We start from the raw sequence: 22,239 nt of genomic DNA, 5'->3' as shown, positions 1-22,239 counted from the left end.
GCCTAGTGGGGTAAGAATGATTGTTAGAAAGGTCAGGAATCAGCCAAGAACTATATGGGAGTGCCAGGTCAATGACCTGAAGAGAGCTGGGACCAGTGTCAAACATAACCATTAGTAACACAATACAGTCATGGATTAAAATCCTGCAGGGCACGCAAGGTCCCCACGCTCACACCAGCACATTTCCAGGCCTGTTCACCAATGACCTTCTGGATGATCCAGAGGAGGTATGGGAGAAGGTCATCAGGTTACATGAGACCAAAATAGAACTTTTGGGTATCAACTCTACTCGCCATATTTGGAGTAAGAAGACAGAGGAGAACAGCCTCAAGAACAGCGTCCCAACTGTGAAGCATGGTGGGGGAAACATCATATTTTGGAGTGCTTTTCTGCAAAGGGGACAAGACGACAGCACTGTATTGAAGGGAGGATAGAAGGGGTCAAGTATCACAAGATTTTGGCCAACAACCTCCTTCCCTCATTAAGAGCATTGAAGATGGGTCATGGCTGGGTCTTCCAGCGTGACAATTACCAGAAACACACAGCCAGGGCAACTAAGGAGTGGCTCCGTAACCCAATGAAAAATCTTTGGAGGGAGCTGAAACTCAATGCAGCAACGGTCCTGAAACCTGAAAGATCTGGAGATCATTTTTATGGAGGAGTGGGCCAAAATCCCTGCTGCAGTGTGTGCAAACTTGGTCAATAACTACAGGAAATGTCTGACACCTGTAATTGCAAACAAAGGTCTCTGTAAAAATATTAAGTTCTGTTTTTCTATTGCATCAAATACTTATTTCATGTAATAAAAAGCAAATTAATTATGTAAAAATCATACAATGTGATTATCGGATTTTTATTTTTAGATTTTGTCTCTCACAGTTGAAGTGTACCTAGGATAAAAATTACAGACCTCTCCATTCTTGGTAGGTGGGAAAACTTGCAAAATCAGCAGTGTATCAAATACTTATTTTCCCACCGTACGCCCACTAACGCTCCACGTCTGCAGAATACAATGTATAGCAGGATCCTTTCCAGCGGTGTCAGCACTTGCGGTCCCGGGGCTGTGATGCGGTGTGACACGTGACGCCGGCACCCAATCAGCACTGGCGTCACTGTCTCAACCTTCGAACAAACTGAATAGACTTTCTCTTCATGTTCAGTTTATTCAAAGGAGGAGATGGTGACGATAGTGCGGATTGGGCACAGGGCATCACGTATCGTTTCACCGCATCACAGCCCCGAAAAGTGCGAGTGCCGGCACGGGAGGAGAGTATAGGCTTTATTATTTTATTGGTGTCAAAAATTGGTGTCAACTGGATTCAAAGGAGTCCAGATTTTTTTTTCTCCTGACAATGGCCCAAGCACCCCCACCCTGACTTGCTTAATGGAGTGCGGCAATTTTTGATGGCCACCCTGCCTGCGCCTGAGTCTCAAAGTAAGAATATTTTTGGAGCCAGTGTATTATTCACCATGCTGACCTAGACCACTAGATCCCAATACATTGTTACTGTGACCAGATTACAGGTCAAGGCGATCCAAATCTGGACTTATGGGACCTCCGCCCCTGCACGGCGGGCGTGCATCCAGGAACAACATACTGTTAATCTCTTCATCCAAGGCCTTGACTTTCCCTTTCTTCTTTATCAGCTGGATCTTGCTTGCATTGTTCTCCCAGTTCTTTTCATTGCCGCCATCAATTCCAACACCTACGACAGACAAAACGATTACCCCAAAATCAATCTCAGTCCTCCTGCATGGCGGAAACGAGCAAAAAAAATCCCGTTATACAGTTATGTGACCGGAAATATAAAGTCAGACGGTGCCCGTCCATTCTGGAAATGCGCTCTCCATGTGGAGATTTCCTGGTGAGCTTGTACTTATACACTGTATGGAGGCTGAGGAAAAAGAGCTGCAGTGTAAAGGATAAGGGATATTGCCACTGTAGAATATACAATAAGCAGCACAATCATCTGATGACTGTGTGAATCCTGACATGAAGCTGAACGGCAATCACAGATTATAGCCCGGCCTTGAAATATGCGGCAGCTAGATTTGTACTCCATGAGACAAAAAAAAAAAAAAAAAAAAAAAAAAAAAAAAAAAAACACAACACACAACACAAACAACTGCATGTGCAAAAAAAAAAAAAAAAGGTTAAGACACAAGTCATATCAGTATAATGCAATTCACTATGACTTTAAATAAGGAAGTGAAGACGTCAGGAAGTTCTATCGAGCCATAATCATCCACGTGGCATTGTGCCCGCCCGTACTGGGTACAGTATAATGCCCGCATGAGTTATCACAGTACCAACCCTCATAAGGGGGCTGACAGTCCATTAGGATTAGAGCCTCTTACTCCACAGAGAGTAAAAATCCATTATATTAAATATACAGGGACAGGATACACAATGTACCCAGGAGGCCATGCAACGTACCTGCAGAGTCATAGCCTCTGTACTCCAGTCTCTGAAGACCTTTGATAAGTCTCTCAAGGATTTCACGCCTGGTGCGAGGCACGTGGTAGTTGAGGTATGCAAATATTCCTATAAAAGAAAAATGGCATTACTACGTGACCACATAGATGAAGAAAACTGACAGAAGGGTCAACTGAAAAGAAGGTAAAAATTATATAAAAAAAAAATTAGATTATATAATATATATTTTATTTGACAAACATATTATACGTAATTTTTTTTTCCACCTTTTCAAAAAGCCCCTTTCAGTATTAGTGTATATATTTTTTTTCCCTCCATTCATAGCTAAGCAAATAGCAGGGGGATTGGGAGAGAGCAAGAGCGAGAGGAGAGAGAGCAAGAGCGAGAGGAGAGAGAGCAAGAGCGAGAGGAGAGAGAGCAAGAGCAGAAACAAAGTCACCAGGTCAAACGGGTCCAGATTTGGTTCCTATTTTATTCCTCTGCTCTCCTGAATGTTACATTTGGCTCCCGAGACGGTGGCCTTTATATTTAGTGATCATTTTCTATGGTCTCTTCTCCAAGGGGGGTAGTGCTCACACGATTCTCGGGGTGTGGTGTCTGTAGGCTGCTCTGCATTACTACTCTGTAAGCAATGCTCCTTTGTAAAGAGCAAAAATTAAAAACTATACTCTAAAATAAGAGCAAAAACTATTCACTTCTCACCAGATGACAGGTCTTGCAGACATCCGAACATGACCTATTGCTTAATACTCAGGCTTTTGTGTTACCGGGGGTTTTTTGCTTGATTTTACATTGGCAATGTGTTATTTGTCTCTATGTAGTAATCTCGCACACTGGCCACTAAGGGTTTTTTTTTTTAGACTTCTACCTCCTGCCCTTTCAGCGCGGTTCCTTATCAGAGGCTGGTACCCCGATGTGATGTCGCAGCAGACAACCCCCCCAATGATCTTTGCACACAATCAATAGACACATTATTTTTTTTTTTTTCTCATCACCTTAAATAGATTTAGAACACAAAACTGGATTTAATCAGCGAGTAATTTTCTGATGCTAGCCGCCCTTACACTTGTCTTCCCCAGCACTTTCACGTTCTGTCACTCACTGACAACGTGTAATTATCAGCTTCCATCACGTCACCATCCTGCAGCTATATCTACTCGTTATAAATAGCAATTCCGGTCTCTGAATAGGCTGAAGCCCAATATTAGCGAGCCCGGCACCAACACCCACAACTGCTTTCCAGATCCGGACATACCCAAAATTATAGAAAAAGCAAAGCAAAAAAAAAATTAAACATGCGTCCAAAAATACATAGTTTTTTCTAGATTAGTCCCCATGTGTACAAAGTAGTCGCAGCCAACAAGATCACTGCTCTGCACCCAATGAACAGGGTGTTACAGGCGAATTATCAGCTCCATTAATAACCAACATTTTTCTCATTCATACAGAGCAATTATTTCATCACTGATCGCAGTTGTCTGACCGGTTGTGGACGTAATGTCAGAAGTTGCAGAGCAGCATTTTACCCCCAATGTCATCCATTTCAATTTATAGCACAGATGTGTTAATACTCCCTGTCCCCTCTAGGGTTGTCACATGATTGTAAGGTCACATGCACACTAGCGGTATTTTCCATCAGTATTTATAAGCCTAATCCGGGATTTTTTTTACCTGGTGTAAATGCGGCTGTTCTCCTGAATCTGGCAAAGTTTTTCTTTTGTCCCTGTGCCTCTCCATTCCTGAGATACGGCCCCTTCTTCCCTGTACATAATTCTAGTCTTAATTGCCAAATGGGCGTGCACCTCAAGAAGACTTCTATAGAAAAGAGATTAGACCTATGCCCATTTGGTATGAAGGCTAGATTTATACACAGGAAATAGGGGGCCGTATCTCAGGAACGGAGAGGAGCAGGAACAAAAGTAAAATACCGCCAGATTCAGGAGAACAGCGGCATGTACACTAGATTCAAAAATACATTTATTGCAGATGCTCTTTAAAAACAGGAGCAACTATTTAGAGGTGCAGACAGCATTTGCATCAAGGGTCTTGAAAGGGACTCAAGACCCTTGTGTCCATTAGACAGAAAAGGGCACCTTGTGCAAGAACAAAATAGGGGCCCATCCAATTCGATAGCTCATCAGAATGCACAATTCCGCATGTTTTGGGGGTCAAAATGGCCCCCCGTGAGACTGCACCAATGATTTGTCCGCCCCTGGAAGAGAGGAGCTATAGATATGGCACAATGCCAGGCGGGTGGGCTGTAGGAGCACTGCATGCAGAAATGCCCAATGCGATACCACCAAGCGCCTAGGTAGCAGGTGAGACACTACACGATGCCGCAGGCTACGTACGATGCAACTGGCAGCAGACTGAGTGTGGGAACACCTAGTAATTTACTGGCCTATTAAAATGAAAAATATTTGAAAAATGAGGCCGGGTCAGGGATTAGATGAGAATTCACCCCTGTAATTGGTAAGCAGCTCTCCAAGAAGTCCTGCAAATTGGCTGCAAGCGAAGTCCGACCTTCACTGTGACATTGTGTCTTCCATCAAGAAACGTCTGAATGTGCTACGTGCAAAAGGTCAACTATAGATGCTGGATCCACTGTAGCCTGTGGGCTCCGCGCCATAAGCCAGGTAGTCATCCTGCCAGACGCGAGGACGCTCTATGGGGCCGTTGTCTGGGTAGGAGTCGTGGGTTTTAAGAACTGAAAAGTAATCTTCATAGCGAGCGTGGATTGCTGCCAGGCCGAGGCCATTCACTTCACACGCCGAACTAAAACGCTATTCACAAGAGGCTCCGAACACAGGCCACCTTATACAGGGTGAAGAAGGGTCCTCGGCTCCTCCGACACCCACAAATCCGACTAGAAGAAATGCTAACCTCTGCATGCTAGATGTATAGAGACCGCCATGGGACAAGAATACCACAGATCAAGCACTAAAGCTATGTGCCCACATAGCGTTTAAAACCTGACACCTGAAACCGGACTCTTTCGGTTATCGCATTTTTCCCGCGATTTTCGCATGCGGAATTCAAGCACTTTCCAAGCGATTTGAAGCAACGCTTGGAATGTGATTGACAGATGGACAAGTGTGACCAACTTTTTACTATTGAGGCTGCCTATGCGGCATCAATAGTAAAAGATAGGATGTTAAAAATACTAAAAAAAAATCGTGATATTCTCACCTTCCGACGTGCCGCACAGCCTTCCCGGGCCTCAGCAATGCTCCCGTTCCCAGTAATACCTTGCGAGACCAATGATGTCATGAGGTCTCGCGAGGAATAGGGACCGCTACAGTATCGCGGGACCGTGACATCATCAAAGGACTCGCAAGGCAGTACTGGGAACGCGAGCATCGCTGAGGCCCGGGAAGGCTGCGCGGAACGCCGGAAGGTGAATATAACCCGTTTATTTTTTTTTTATTTTTTTTTATTTTTTTTTTTACAGGGATATGGTACCCACAGCCTGGAGGACAGTTTTCTCTCCCCTCCAGGCCGTGGGTATAATTCGCACATGAGCCACTCACTTTGCGCATGGTGGGCATAGCCAAATGCGGGAAGTAAGCGGATCTCATCCGTTCCTATGGGTGCGGAATCGCGGCAATTCTTTGCCGAATCGCGGCGATTCCGCAAAAAGAATGAGCATGCTGCGTTTTTTTCCGTGATGCGATTCCGCCGTGGAAAAAAACCGCATCAAATTAGCGGCCAAATTAGCTTGTAGCCAGATTTCTCCAAAGTGGATACAAGTAACAAACAAGAAGATTACTCAAAGACCATGCGTGAGATTTTCCATTTTAAGTTAAGTTCCTAGATCGGTAACAGTCATTAGTGAAGTGTGCACTTGTTCACCCTCCACCAGCAGGAGTGGGCCACAGCTGGACCTCAGATACTTGTGTGGCGCCCCTGAAGCTCAGTCGCCACAGAGGTACTGCACCTTCTCCTAAGGTGTAGTGCCCCACCATCCAGGTAAAGTGGGAACTCCTTGCCGGTCTCCAACACGTGCACCCCACACAACAGGGTAGTTCTGCATAACCACATAGCGGCTCAGGGCTATAGAGTAGCGGAGCACCTTTGGTGGTTCCCTGCATGGAACACTGGATGTGCTGGGAGGTGGGTGGAGTTAGATATAAAAGAGTGGGAAAGCAAGGGATGAGGAGTTAGTTCGTTCAGTCTGGAGCTCAGGCTGACAGGAGGTCAGTCTGACGGGCGGTCAGGTGGAGGGAAGACAGTCAGGAGAGGCTGAGGACTGGTCTTAGTGGAAAGAGCTCCCGAGGAAAGGAATAGAAGGAGTGCTGCAGCTGCCTCAGTGATCTGAGCCAGCTGGCACGGGGAAGAGAAAAGAAGGAGAAAGACGTAGAACTGCAACCTAAGCTTCCATAAGAGAAGGACAAGTACGGAACGAAGGAGTAGAGAGAACAGAGAGGAGTTGTGGGTTGGAAGAGGAACCCTGCCTATAGGTTCTCAGCGCAAGGCCGGGGCCCGGTCCCCGAGGTTGTATGGACACTTATGGTTCTGCAGCAGACACCGGTGGAGTAGTTGGCTGTAAATGCACTACTCCCATCCAAGACTTGAGGCACAACAGCAAAACGGATAGAGAGCCGGGAGTGAGGCGTCCCTGAAGGAGGCTACAGCTGTCTGCCGTGCAAGTAGAGTTCTAGGAACATCTATAAGGAGGCATTCCAGGGTAACTACTGGAGTGCTACACCATTAAAGGCGCATTGGCGGAGTCGTTCAGAAAGGCACATGTTGGTGGAGTGTTGGCAGGGAGAGTCCTAACCTTGCCTGGAGGTTGGCTGGGTCACTGCCCCGGAGGACACAGTACTGAAGCAGGCACCTGTGTGCAATACAAACTGTGAGTAAAGCTTTGAAACTGCAAGCCCTGGTGTCCTCCATTCATTCGTCGCTAACACCTCCAGCACCGCTACATCTGGGTACCAGCATCCACACCATTCTGCGCCTCTCCTCATCCATTGCACCTACACTGCCCTAGGACTACAGCTCCACCTGTGAGGAGCTACACCATCTTTGCTGCACCATACCATCAGTCCCAGCCGAACTGCATGCGTTGGCTTAACATCTTACTTGCCAGACACCACAGGTGGCGTCACGAACTATCCATATAAACTATGTCACAAAACCACCATTGATTTGGGTGCCCAGGGCCACGGACCGGGTCACCGCCGCCGCGACGCATTCCCCCCTGACGCCGACCCGGTGCAGAGTGCACCACGGCCCTGGGACGAGGGCGACCCACTTGCGCCACAGATTGTGTGACCATTAGGTCACCATTAGTGATGAACAAACGACCTTGGATAAGGTGTTATCAGAGCATGCTCGTGTGCTAACCAAGTGTCTTCGGCGTGCTCGAATATGTTGCGACTGTTTGACAGTGGCAACACATGCAGGAATTGTCTAACAAAAAGGCCTTCTATGCATGTGTTGCAGCTGTCTAACAGACACAAGACATGCAGGCACGGGGGACTTGGGGAGGACACAGCTATGAAGCTCATGATACCAAACATTCCATTATCTGGTATATTCTGAAGCACAGGGTCTGGTGGTACAAGAGCAGGAGTACCTGGGGCAATCCAGAGATCAACTGCTCAGGGATGAATTGCAAGTGAATGTCGTCATCTGAAGACTTGGTGTATGATCAATGTAATCCATGAAGACTGAGAAATAGTACAGATACAGAAGTACACAGACGTCAGGGCAGCCATGACAGGATGAGATCACCCAACATCGACCCAGCTGTGGCCCCTCGGGGCTAGGTTTAGATTCCAAAGAGCATGAAACCAGAGTCAGGCGTCGTGTATGGAGCCTCTACAGAGGTATACAGTCTATATGACTGCATATGAATGTTGGGGAGTAGTAGTTACACAACAGCCAAGGACGGCCATCTCTGGAGTAGGACTATATGGGTCGCCTTTACCACCGAGCTCCAATATGTCAATGTGCTTTAGCCCATGTACATGGTAGGACAAGATGGGTGAAAACATACGAAAATTGGAAATAGCTGGATGTTTCTTAGGGCTTCAAAGATTTTATTGTGACACCGTAGAGCCATGACATGCTGAGGCCCTAATGGCAAATAGGGTGCAAAAAATTCTGCTCCTGAAAGTTCCTCACATGTCAATGAGGTTTATATTCTCTACAGTACATGCATAGATTTATGAAAGACCCATTCAGATATATGAGGCAGCTACAGAGATGTATGCAGCAAATCTGCCGAATATGAAAAGACTGATCATAGGCTTCAGATCCATTTCAGAATCCACATGATCATACCAAAAGTGTATGAAAAATCCAATGACTTTTTCTAGAGGAATCCACTTCTGGAAATGATCATGTTTTTTCAAGGTTTCTACATTTCCCTGAAAAGCTTTTGAAGAAGGTTTTGAAGCCTTTTATTCCCCATCGTTTTGCTATCTTGAGTTGACAGTAAAAAGTCGGGAGTGGATTTTTCTTTGGTGACGTCTTCAAAGACTCATGAGGGGGAATTTAAAAAAAAAAAAAAAAAAAATTGTATGAACAGCAAAGAGGATTTCCCATTGAAGGGAAAGAGTGTGCAAAAAATATTTGAAGTGTTTTTTTCATGAGGATTTCAGATCTGCTTAAAAGTCCTTTGCAAAAACCTCTGTGTGAACCTAGCCCTACACTATGCGCACGTGGACGGCGTCCTTTTCAAAATTACATATTGCTGTGCACATGTACAGTAGCTTCTCATGGGCGAGTAAACCCTCAAGTGGTTGAACGAAGCGACATGCTCATTCTACTTAGCGTAAAGTAGAATGTAAAAGACGGCAGAAGGAGACGCAGCAAGAATGATGTCAAAAACCGCCGGCAAAGTCGCCTCAAGAAGATGACCATCAGCGGTTTTCTAAAGTGGCTTCACTTGGAAAAAAAAAAAAAAAAGATATGCTGGCTGCTCCAGAATATAAAAGACGCCGTGTGCACATGGACTTACGGTCTTATTTTCTGCATGGGAAAAAAAAAAAAAAAAAAAAAGTTTTTTTGTTTTTGCTTCTTAGGGCTCATCCCCATTTGCGATTAAAAAAACGATCCGATTTCCGGACTGTAAAAAAGGAAGGAGTGCTACCTATGCGAGTGTCAAGCGATTTTTAATCTTTCCATCCGTTTTCCATCCATATGCAATCCGTTTTTTTTTTTTCTCAGCACCTATTTTTCTACAGTCATTTACAGTGTTCTATGCCACAGAATGGTAATGTAGCCGTTTAAAATGGATGGAAAACAGATGGTCCGTTTTTTTAATCGCACCCACTGACTTGCATTGGCAAAAATCGCAGCAAATCGCAGCATGCTGCGATTTTTTTCTCAGTCCATTTCGGTTGGGGAAAAAAAAAAAAAATTTGCAAGTGAGATGTCACCCATTTTTTAATCGGAATGCACTTGTCCAGTTTTCTCTCCAGTGAGTATGAGCCCTTACAAGCATGGTAATGGTGGTTTTTATTTAGGGTCCAACAGAGAAACTTTTGGGTAAAAGCATCGGCTGTAAGTTATGGGAAAGTTTCCAGCATGAGAAGCACAAATAGTCACTAACTCTCCCCCCAGAAAGGTCCGATTCAAAAATCACTCACGCTGTGGCCTTTTATCAAAATAATGAATTCCCTTTCTGCAGGAGGCCCCGCTCTAATCTGTGCATTACAGACCTGAGGCCACAAGGAGAAGATGAGATGTAAGAACATGCCAGCACAGCGCCACAATCCGTAATGACAGCAGCGCTCTTCAAATCTGTAACAAGGAAATGGCACAATAGAAACACTAATGTTATACATTGCAGCAGTGTCGGTTTCGGTATTGCGGTGGTCCTCTTCTAGTTCTTATGGGATATGTGGCTTCATTCTCTACCTAAAGAGGTGGTCTGCTTTACAAAAAGGCGATTTCCATGAAGCCTATGACAATGTCATGTGCGCCCGATTCAGTGACAATAACTTCAGTGTAGGACTTTTAGTAATTATGGAAGAAATCCAGTTGAGGACCTTCTCCCAAGAACACAAGAACCACATGCAATACGTGACTGTGAGAGGCCAGTGTGCCAAGTACAGCACAGGGACCAGTTACATATCATTTTTTTGGCCTTCAAAAAAGTGCAGTCATGTGTCCTAACCTATACAGTTAGGGGTATTCAAGTGTGGACATTATTTCCTATCCATGGGTAAGGGGACAACTTTTGGATCGATGGAGGTCCAACCTCTAAGGCATCCACTGATCCAGAGCTCTTAAGAGCCCTGAGTGAATGGGCGCGGTGGTCGACCATATGCACGACCGCTACTTTCACTCTTATGGGGAGGTCAGCTGAGTGAAGTAGTCCGCTATCACCGGCGGTCCTCTAATGACTGAAGCAGCAGTCCACATGATCCACCACCGCTCCATTCAGACGGGGCTCTTCAGGGTTCTCGTAATCAGTGGGGGTCCAAGCAGTCAGACCCCCTCAACGAATGGGAAGTTATGTCCCATCTGTAGGATAAGGGATAATTGCCGACTTGAGAATACCCCTTTTAAATAGAGATTATGCAGATACTTACAGGTCAGGCGTCTATTGGATGGTGGACCCGTTCCCGTTATATACGTACGTTGGCCAAATGCACAAATGTAATATGCATTTTTCCAACGCATTAAGTAGCAATCATCATTAAATTAATAAAACTACAATGAGCACTCCTGACAATAATGACAGCATTTCCTGCAGTATACTGGATCTACAAGGAAATATACAGTAACATAGGGAGATAAGTTGCTGCACACCTGCCACTCACCAAGAGGGAAAAAGTTCACTCAGAAGATGTGAAGTGAAGCAAGGCTGCCGGAGGACAAATACAGGCGTGTCCCTGCAGCCAGAGGTATTCCAACACTCCACATTCCCCTCCTACAATACGCTACATAATGATAATGGCGGCAATCACTACACTAACCTTCACTGGGATTTACTTGTTAATTGCCCTATAAAGATTTGTAGCCTTGGTTTTTCCACAACAGCGCCACACCTGCCCACAGGTTGTTCATGGCATTGCAGCTAAGCCTTAAATCACACCAGATGTTAAACAGTAATTCCAGACGCAACCACTAGACATGTGTGGCACTGTTTCTTATATTTTCCTAAATCTTAGCGCAAATTTATAGAATTTGAGTCTTTGATAAAACTTATGCATATTAATTTATCCAGATATTACCTGCAAAAGAGAAAATCCATTTACCTTAAAAAGCTGGAGCAACTTTGCCCATGACAGGTCCCGTGGCCATAGACCACTGCTGCGTAATGCAAGTGATTGAGGTCCCATTGCCAGCAGCAGGTGCCAGGAGAAGTTGCATACAGTCAGTATCAGTTTTTAGTCACTTGCTGGTTGCGGAGCCCATTCATGTGCATTTTGCTGCAATGTAGCAGTGGCACCTCACCTAGCCATCTTCTGCCCCTGACATAGTGGATGTTGCCGTGTAGCCTCGGTATAAAGGGACGCAGCACTGACAAATCACAAAGAGTGGCAACACGCAGGGAAACTCCATGCACGACAATGACATGTGACGCCAACTTACGCCATCTTTACTATTGATCACGTCGCCTTTTTTTCTCTCAATACACAAAGACGTCAAAGAAAAGGACTCCACAAAGTTGTAAAACAGAATTCTGGAGAATTGACCCTAAAATAGTCAGAGAAATCTGGAGGGACTTCTATAGGTAACACAGGAGGGGCCGTGCAGAAGAACACACTGCAGGTGGCCAACCTGAGGCTTGTGGCAAAAATACAGCAATCCACCATGTCCTTGAACATAGAATTTTCCATCAGCCAGTAAAACATTACACCAACATTCCCACCCCACCCAAGAGAAGAAAAAAAACAAAAAACACACACACACACACACACACCATACACGGGTGTTTATGGACCACACTTTTATGCTAAGGCAAAGTCCAGATGGGGCAGAGATCAGGTCTGCTGTGGATTTTGAAGCACCACTCCAGCATTAGAGTGGCGCTACTAACGTAAATTCCCTGCCCCTAGTATTATACTTACCAGCCGCCGTCTTCTGCTCTTCCAGGCGCCACTCCATTCCTGATCCTCCATCTTGTGACCACAACTTCTGACTGACCGGAAGTCAGAGGTAACGATCACAAGCTCTCATTGTATAAGGGTCCCGTTACACTTAGCGACGCACCAGCGATCCCAACAACGATATGACCTGGTAAGGATCGCTGGTGCGTCGCTACATGGTCGTTAGTAAGATGTTAAACAGACAGATCTACTCAACGACGCAGCAGCGACCTCGGCGGTCGTTGGGACCTTGTCACACAGCAGCGATACGGACGACTCCCGCCTGCGTCCATGATTTCTGAGTCGCTAACGAGGTCGCTCGTCGGTGTCAAACACAGCGATGTGTGCTGGCAAGCGGGACACCGACGATCAAAAAGTGACCCAGGACATTCGAGCACGATCAGCGAGATCGCAGCAGCGGCCTGGTCGCTGCTAAGTGTCAAACGTAGCGAGATCGCTGACGAGGTCACTGTGGCGTCACAAAATCGGTGCCGTTTCAGCGATCTCGCTTAGTGTGAAGTACCCTAAGTCTACGAGAGCCTCGTCCTGCCTCTCAATGTGTTATGACTTCCGGCTCAAACAGCAAACACTGGCGCGATCCTGTAGATCACAACCTGCTGGAGACGCATGGAGCAGTGCCGATAGCAGAAGAGGAGGGAAGCTGGAAAGCATCAGACTAGGGGCATGGAACTAGGGATTAGTGACACCTTTCCAGCTGCGGTGCTTTAACAAACATCAGAATCAAATTCCTTACAAAAATCTGTACGGTCTTTGGTTTCTTCATGGATATGCCCATGATTTTTCATAGACCAAGAAAATCGCGGGACGTATTCAACTGTATCCACTGGTCGGATCAAAAATCGGCAAAGCAAGTCTATGGGTCTCTGGGGGGAAAAAAAAAAAAAAAAAAAAAACCTACATTGGATTGCACTCGAATGTCACAGCCTATCGCCTAGAAGGTGGAGAAACTTTTCTCCATACAAGACACTGACCACACTCAAGGGCATAGGTCTGGAACGCCACGCGCAAGCAGCAAAGCAAATACAATTCATTTTAGGCCATTTTTGGAAAACTACAACAGAATTGGGTGTGTGTGTGTGTGTGTGTGTGTGTGTGTGTGTGTGTGTGTGTGTGTGTGTGTGTGTGTGTGTGTGTTCGCAGTATCATTCAGTGTGCCACTGTGAGAGTTCCCGGTGTATCTCATATTAAAGTCCGATTTCTCAAAATAGTAAGATCTTGCTCACATGAGCTTCACCATCGGTCACAAAACATCATGAGGATAGAGAATTCTCTTTTCCCCTTCGTGTCGTACAATGAGGTCCCTGTATCAACGCAAAGCTTAACGGTTGGCAGAAAAAGCATCTGCGTGCCTCAAATGAAAGGGTGAACACGTTGAATAGAGCTGATTGATGTGGCCGAGAAGAGTCAGATTACATAAGGAACAGCCCTGAGCACGAGGTGGCCATGGTATTCTCGCCATAGTATACGGAAATAGGTGTAAAAAAAAAAGTCTCCATACCGGCCCGTCCTGCTCTCAGAGGTGAGCGGAGAGGATAACTGAACACACCTAACCGAACTGCTCCGTCCCACTAAGGACCAAAGTTCACTAGAAACCCAGAAGGAAGGACCAAGGAGAGGGAGACTTATAATTAGGTCCATTCCACCAGCGCCAAGTATTAATAACTGGCGGCTGTGTCTACGGTCGGTCACTGGTCAATTATAGGATTTTGAGCAGTTAAAGGGGCTCTCCAGGATTTGATGAGCCAATTAAGTACCTGCTATAATAATACAAAGGGAGATTTACTTTAAAGCTAGATCAAATGGAAGCCATCATCAGGAAATTATCCATTACATGAAATACTTTTTTTGTGTGGTATGCATGACATTTTTTGGCAATAGTTTCATATTTTTTTTTTTTAATATCATATTATTAAAAAATATTTATTAAAATTCTAAGCTTGCAACGTTCACACAGGTCACTGGGACGTTTTCAGACTCCTACTTCCTGTCCTTTCAGGAAGAGTTTCCAGCAGACTGCTTATCAGCAGATGCAGCGTTACAATGACAGGTAGTACCTCTATACACAGGATCCACCAATCACAGTGGAAGTGCTGGAGCCATCACATGAATGGGTGGGGTCCACTGGATATGTACGTTTTCTGATGTTGAGACCACCATGCGCCCTTTTGTACAAGAATAATCAGTAGTAGAGAACCACTTTTAAAGACAGAAACTGTCAGTAAGCTTGACCCTCCTTAGGTGTCCACGTGGGCAGTGAGGTTACAGCAACCTGAATAAAGTGACGCCTTGATATCTGAGACCCGATGTCTTATTCCAGACAAAGCCACATTTTTTTCTTAAAATGTACATCATCTGTTAAGATCTATGGGCCGGATACAGATCTCCCTGGGAAACAGTTTCCAGGGCTTATTTTAAATAAAAGGGGGGTTACCAGAGTGAGGCATGTAGATCCGGAGAGCAGACTATCCGTCATTACATGTCTCACACCGGTAACTGCCACTTTCATTTATAATAAGCTGTGGTGGCAGATTCTCAGGGAGATCTTTGTCCGGCCCATAGATCTTAATATCTAATTTACATATTAAGAAAAACAGATATCATGGGGATGGATCATACTGATAAATTCCATTTAAAGTGCAGGATTTCTGGAGTGGATTAAATCTGCTCTTGGATGAAGACCCTATAAAAGGTCCAGTTAGGTAGGATAAGGCCTGTTTCACATTTCAGTTATTTGACGTCAGTCCAAATCCGCCAGGTTGTGACACAAACGGTTGCCACCGGATCCGCTTTAGCAGGTAGTGACCGAAATTTAAAGGAAAACGGCTGTTCCGGAACGCTACTCAGGGGTTAAAAGCCCTGCTCCAGCGAGTCTGCCAGGCATGTGCAATAGAAATTAGCGGACCGTCACTCGGAAAAAAACGTTGCAGAGTCCGTCCCATCCGTCCGGGAGACGCTAAAATTTTGACGGATCCATCAAAAAAAACGGGTGGGACGGACGACCGTCAGTCAAGATCCGACGCTAATGTAAGTCTATGGGGGGAAAAACAGATCCGCCCCTTTTTTGGCAGATCCGTTTTTTCGAAAATTGTCGGATTTTGACTGACGTCAAAAAACGGAGGTGTGAAACAGGCCTAAGAAACAAACTGAATTTGGAGACATGTTTCGGCTCTTTGCCCCTCATCAGTGTGGCCATACCTCATAAATCATAATCACAATCCCCTGGGTTGTCAGCGGAGAATATCCCATTTAGGGCAATGAAAATATTAGGTAAGAGAGACTTTAATTTTCATGATCAGGATATCAATTAAATCATAAGCAAACACCTCTTTCTAGTTTCAGACCACCATAATTTACACTTTCTACAGCGATGCAAGTTTGTTCGTGACCAGATCTTTTCGTCTATCGCTTCCTTAACAGATGCAAAATCATCCATTACCCAACACTTGTTCTCGTTTAGTAATTCTGGGAAACCTGCCAGGAGAATAAGAAATGCGGGCACTCACATGCAAATCTTTAATTCCTCCACCCAAATAAAGTATCCAAGAATCTCAACTTCACTCTTACAAAATTGGACATAACTAGACATGAAGAAAACAGTCTTGAAATGCTATGGTGGCACGATTTATATTCCTGCTGCTGGTAACAAGGAGCCACTTCAGACAGGAACTCTAGTGCCCCGTATTTCAAAATAGCAATCCTAAAAAAGTCAATATTGACCCTATAACAGGTCGAGTTAGGTAGGATAAGAAAAACTTAATTTGGAGACATGTTTCGGAACTTTGCCCCTCATCAGTGTAAAGCAGGAGACCTGGTTTGGTTGAGTGAGAGTCTGACAAGTGTTCTTAGGGTATGTGCACACGCTGCAGATTCCGCTGCATTTCCGCAGCGTTTTTGGCTGCTGCGGACCCGCAGCAGTTTTAGCTGCGGGGTACAGTACCATTCAAATGAATGGAAAAAAAAAAAAAAAAAAAAACGCTGTGTAGACGTTGCGGAAAAATCCGAGCGGATTTGCTGCGGTTTTGAAACCGCAGAAAGAAGTGACATGTCAATTCTTTCTGCGGAATCCGCAGCGGGTTCCTATCTCCACCGTTGTGGAGATGGTGAATCCGCAGGACCAAACCGCAGATAATCCGCAGGTCTTTTGACCTGCGGTTTATCTGCGGTTTTTGCAAAATCCGTGCGGATTAATCCGCAGCGTCTGCACACACCCTAAGGGTAAAACTTTCTCCTGCAGTTGGTAGGCATTTCAGGTTGTCCGAGGACATCCATACGCAGACCAAGTCCTTCACAAAATGTTCTACATGTAGGCCTTTAAAAAGTTCTGCCGAGCCAATACATATTCCAGGATCTAACATGTTACACATTCATTGATTTTAGAAGTTATAGGGCTTTTAGTTAAATGTTAAGTGACAAAACATCAGTAACACAATAGTAAACCAAGCACAACCATGGCCACCACCTATGGGGCCCTGGACTCCAGCCCCTTAGGACAGAGATAAGATTCTCATTTGCATCATTATCAGCAAAGTTAGAGGTAAACACCAAACAGCCCTTTGAAATGCAAAAAAAAAAAAAAACAAACGCAAGTTGGCACAAAGCTAGGGATGGAAAAAAAAAAAAAATCCAATTAAAACTTGTCACCTTCAGAGAATCCCTGGAGACCCTGGTTACACACAGCTGACCCTACATCCTGGGGTACAGGATCTAGACAGAAGAAGCGCGTCTCCGCCTGCACAACAAGACTTGTGTCTATGGGGCCCATTCACATGGCCTTGATTTTTCACGGACCGAAAGGTCTGTGGAAAATTGAGGAGACATGTTTGATTTAGATCCGAGAGTCAAATGAAGATTTGAAATGTGACTAAAAAAAAAATAAATAAAAAAAAAAAAATATATATATATTGAACCGCCCTTGGATGACATCAGAGCGCAGCCCAATCTGTCAGAAAGGAGAAGTTGGAAAAACGGAGGACACTCGGACCGCACTATGATCAAGGTCTGAGCAAAATAATCCGTCACAGGTGTGAATGAGCCCCTAGGTCTGCAGTCAGCGCCATTGCCACATTGGTCGGCTCCCTCACCTATGTATACAGGTAAATCCACAGGCAGCAGATTTAGGAGGCGGCTCGGTGAGGCGCAGGCCACTCGCTGGGTGCAACGCTGCCACCTTTTTGTTGATCGAGGCCCCATTGTGGAACATGACACAAAGCAACAAACGGGACTCAAAAATCCGGACTCGCTGCATTTTTGTCCAAAGGTGGCAAAGCTGCATGTGACCTTGTCACCAGAGACCACAATAAAAGGAACAGGCGACCTGACTTTAGATTTTTTTTTTTTTTTTAGTGGCGCCATCAAGTGGCACAAATAAATTGCTCAAACGACACGGTCCAGCAAGAACACCACAATATCTATAGCTGATTGTGTCCACTGATGACACAGCTATTATACGAATAGGGGGAATTACAGGAATTTAGGCCAAAGGGAAAACAAACCTAACATTGTGTTTACCAATAAAGCGGCCCCACCGATCAAAGGGAAGGACCCCACCGATCTGCTCCGGACATGCAGGAATCTCCTGATTGTTCTAAGATCACAGCAATTACACAGCAATGCCAGTCCATGGGGCTCACAATCCACTCATCCTTTACAGAAAGAACAGAAGGTAAAAGCTGCGCACAAACGAGCGCATGGCGCGGACTCACGGTCTGCGGCGCAGACTCACAGTCAGCGGCGCGGACTCACAATCTGCAGCGCACGGCGCGGACTCACAGTCAGCGGCGCGGACTCACAGTCAGCGGCGCGGACTCACAGTCAGCGGCGCGGACTCACAGTCAGCGGCGCGGACTCACAGTCAGCGGCGCGGACTCACAGTCAGCGGCGCGGACTCACAGTCAGCGGCGCGGACTCACAGTCAGCGGCGCGGACTCACAGTCAGCGGCGCGGACTCACAGTCAGCGGCGCGGACTCACTCTTCTGCGGATAGTATTCAGTGCTTTGTAATACAAGGAGGTGAATCGGCAGCAGACCTGAAAAGCGCTCGTCCTGATGCAAAACCTATGATATCCATGGAAGAGTGAAAGATACAAAGTAGCAATAATACCCACATACAGATATCAGGGATCACAGGAAGTAACAGGGCGGCCATGCAAAAACCCATCGGGGACGGTTATACAAAGACCCAGCGGGGCCGGATATGCAACGGATATACAGAGACCCAGCGGGGCCAGATATACAAAGACCCACAGGGGCCGGCCCATACAAAGACCCAGCGGGGCAGGATATCCAAAGACCAAGCCATACAGAGACCCACAGCGGCCGGTTATACAAAGACCCACAGGGGCCGGCCATACAGAGACCCAGCGGGGGCCGGCCATACAGAGACCCAGCGGGGGCCAGATACACAGAGACCCAGCGAGGGCCAGACACACAGCGGGGGCCGGATACACAGAGACACAGCGGGGGCCGGCCATACAGAGACACAGCGGGGGCCAGATACACAGAGACCCAGCGGGGCCGGACACACAGAGACACAGCGGGGGCCGGATACACAGAGACACAGCGGGGCCGGACACACAGAGACCAATCAAGTAGGTCATACAAGACCCGCTGGGTTCTCAGTGGGGGGGGATAGGTATCCCCCAGGGACAATGCTGAACATGGGTCACATAGTGGAAATGTTGCCAATAATAACAATGTGAAGAGCAGCTAAAATAATCAGTAATTATCACTGAGGGTCCCTCACCCCAGATATTTGCCACAGATCGGCCCCATAAGGACAAATAAGGCGAAATATTCACACACAGAATGAAGCCGCGGTGACAGAGCCCAGAATGGGGCCAGTCCTGAGTGTGAATGGGGGCAATGGTCACCTGCCGTCACCGCCGCACAAGGTGAGCAGCACAGGGGCAGGGGAGGATGCTGAGGGGAGTGCAGAAGCGGCCGGAGTGCGAGCGGGGAAGCCCTGCAGCCGGCGCAGCATACTCACCACACATGCTGCTCTTCCTTCTCGCTCTGCTGGATGTCACTATCACACACTGTCTGCGGCCAGTTCAGCCTCGCCGACCCTACATAAGGACCACGAACCGTGCAGGTGACGTCACCAGAACAAACCTCATTCTTCCTATTGGTCGCCTCACTGCCCGTCAATCCCGGTGAGCGTCTCCATTGGGCACTCCCCTCATATTTGTCCCGCCCAGTCTTCCTCTGATTGGTGAAAATGAGAGGAAGGCGTGTGTTTCTGCTGGCAGGAGTGACGTGGCCGGATCCAACTCTTGAGAAGCCACCGAACGAGCGGTGACTCCGCAGAGTGGGCGGGGCCGAGGGACAGGACGGGAGGGGTTTAGACGTCACGGACGAGGAGTGGCGGCGACGGTTAACCCTTTGTACGTGGCCACCTCTGTGACTGCCAGTCTGTGGCACATAGCGCTGTGGACGGTGCGTGGTGTATGGCGGCCTCACATACAGTCGGGGTGTAAGGCAGGGGGCCCTATGCATAAGGGCACGTGACCCAGAGGTCGTTTTGTCATTTTTTACGCGCCGATCTCGTAGAAAACTCGATATTTCATCAGCTGAGTACAGTAAATTCACTGTGTGACCATCAGTATAGATATATACATAGAACAGCTAGAAAGCCGTCAGTGCCGCATAGAATTAGTGCAGGGCAGCAGTAGTTTAATGTTTATGGATTTAGCTAATAAGAAGAAAAAGGTGTGGGGTCTCCCGAAATTATAATAACCAGCAAAGGGAGAGCAGACAGCTGGGGCAGATGTTTATAGCCTGTGAAGGGGATAATAAACATGGATCTTCCCAGGCTATTAATATCAGCTCAGACTTAGCTGGTCATTAAAATGCTCTCTCCCCCCATTAATAACCAGCAAAGGCTCGGCAGACAGCTACACCTCTGTTCACCTCACTGATGTCACCGCTAGCGTGAGAGCGGTGACATCAGTGAGATGAATGGAGTTCATCTGCTAAGAACATCTCCATTCGTCTTTTTCATGCAAGGCTGCCGAATCTATAGTAATTATTGGTATAGGTTTTTTGACAATTTATGAGGAAAAAAAACTCCGGGCCCAGACAAACCGGGCGTCAACCAGATTAACACTAGGCCTACTGGTATAGTCATTTTGACTACTTGCACTTTTTATTTCTCTTCTGTGACTACATTTTTCGGAATTCCGGCTTGAGACTCGGTGACTTTTCCTCAAATAGGATGTGAAAAAAGATTTTGTGACAATAATTTTGGTGAAAAAATTGCGCGTTTTTTTTCAAAATTTACCTTTAACTACTAAAGGTTGTCATTTTGACTCCCTGCTATATTTTGCTGTCCTTTTGTCGCTAAATGTTGCTGTAAAGTTTTGTGCATCATTTTTTCACTGTATCTTATTTACCCTGATGTTCATATAGATGTAGTTCAATTCAGATGTCAACTTTTCACATGTGTTAGGCCGGTTTCACATTTGCGCTTTATAGCGCAGCGTCGGCCTGCGTACGGCCACCGCTAAGCCCCGCCCCCTGCTGGCTCCCTGCCCGCCCCTTCTGGTCATCGCCGCCTACTAGCGCACATGGACGCTTGCGATCTGCGCACCCTATCTTTAGCATAGGGTGCGCAGATCGTGCGCTGGCCGTGCGCTAGCAGGATTTTGTCGTGCGCTGCACACTTTTGAAGGTGCGCCGTGCGCGCCGAAATGCAACATGCTGCGTTCGGCACACACGGGCGCACCTTCAAACGTGCACAGCGCACGGCAAAATCATGCTAATACACGGCCAGCGCACGATCTGTGCACCCTATGCTAAAGATAGGGTGCGCAGATCGCAAGCGTCCATGTGCGCTAGTAGGCGGCGATGACCGGAAGGGGCGGGCAGGGAGCCGGCAGGGGGCGGGTCAACAAATGTTTAGAAGGTCAACTATGCCGTACTTTTTAGGAGGAGAAGGAAAATGTAGAATTGGAGCTGAAACTCAATAAAACGTTATTATGAAGTACAACCGGTATCGACCCAACGGCCTTCTTCAGGTACTGAGGAGAAGGAGCACTGACTGACCTAGTAGTCATTTTCTCTGCTTGTTGTTCTTGAGTTGTTGTTTATATGTGTGCACTTTAATAATAAATGATTGTAAAACGTCTATTATTATTGTTTTACTTAGTTTACTTTTGTTATTTCTTGTAGAAAACTATGAAAAATCAGAAAGAAAACATTCCAAAGCATTACTGTTGGATCTCACAATAATAATACATTAAAAAAGTATATAATTATTAATAAAAAACTACAAATGAAACTCTAAAAATAAACGAAAACAAGTCAGTAGTCAGAATGACTAGATTCAGTAGTTCTAGTCGGGGTCACGAGTCCAGTAGCCCTAGTGTTAAACCCCGCCCCACTGTCCAAAAAGGCTGAAATAAACACCTTTCTTCCACCTAATAAGATCCCAGCGGGTAGAAAGAATTGCAACCTTCCAAAGGGGGAATTATTTGCACCCAGGTTGATATAGTCCACGCAATCTGTGCTCTTTAGTTTTCCGGTTACATATGGATTGGCAGGTACCAACAAAATGACCATTCCGGACTTGTGACTCGCACGTGTTGTGCACTAATCAGGGATAGGAGGTAATGGATGGCGCTATCCTATGGAAGCAGAGAATTGGTGGATTGTGAGCCCTCGCGGGCAGGGTCCTCTCTCCGCCTGTCCCACTCGTGACTTGTATCGCTTAAGATTACTGTACTCGTTTTT

General features: G+C 46.3%; 1 protein-coding gene across 3 annotated transcripts in view; it reads right to left on the bottom strand.

The window, feature by feature from the left end:
• Positions 1-19,650, bottom strand: part of GFPT1 (glutamine--fructose-6-phosphate transaminase 1) — a 49,075-nt gene extending 29,425 nt beyond the window's left edge. For 2 of the 3 annotated variants that reach the window (XM_073569120.1, XM_073569122.1), the window contains exons 1-3: positions 13,104-13,176; positions 2,438-2,545; positions 1,599-1,706 (exon numbers count right to left, since the gene is read on the bottom strand). In XM_073569120.1, the coding sequence (XP_073425221.1) occupies positions 1,599-1,706; positions 2,438-2,545; positions 13,104-13,161 (274 nt within the window). In that variant the 5' untranslated portion in view covers positions 13,162-13,176. Of the gene's footprint in view, positions 1-1,598; positions 1,707-2,437; positions 2,546-13,103; positions 13,177-19,495 lie in introns of those variants that run through there. The other variant, XM_073569121.1, reaches the window with a different exon arrangement.
• Positions 19,651-22,239: the final 2,589 nt, after the last annotated feature.

The sequence above is a fragment of the Dendrobates tinctorius genome, unplaced genomic scaffold (assembly GCF_039654945.1).
Source record: "Dendrobates tinctorius isolate UK_male_01 unplaced genomic scaffold, ASM3965494v1 ptg000022l, whole genome shotgun sequence".
In the NCBI taxonomy this organism is placed as follows: Eukaryota; Metazoa; Chordata; class Amphibia; order Anura; family Dendrobatidae; genus Dendrobates; species Dendrobates tinctorius.
The sequence above is the reverse complement of the archived record's forward strand: the minus strand, read 5'-3'. Positions and strand labels throughout refer to the sequence as shown.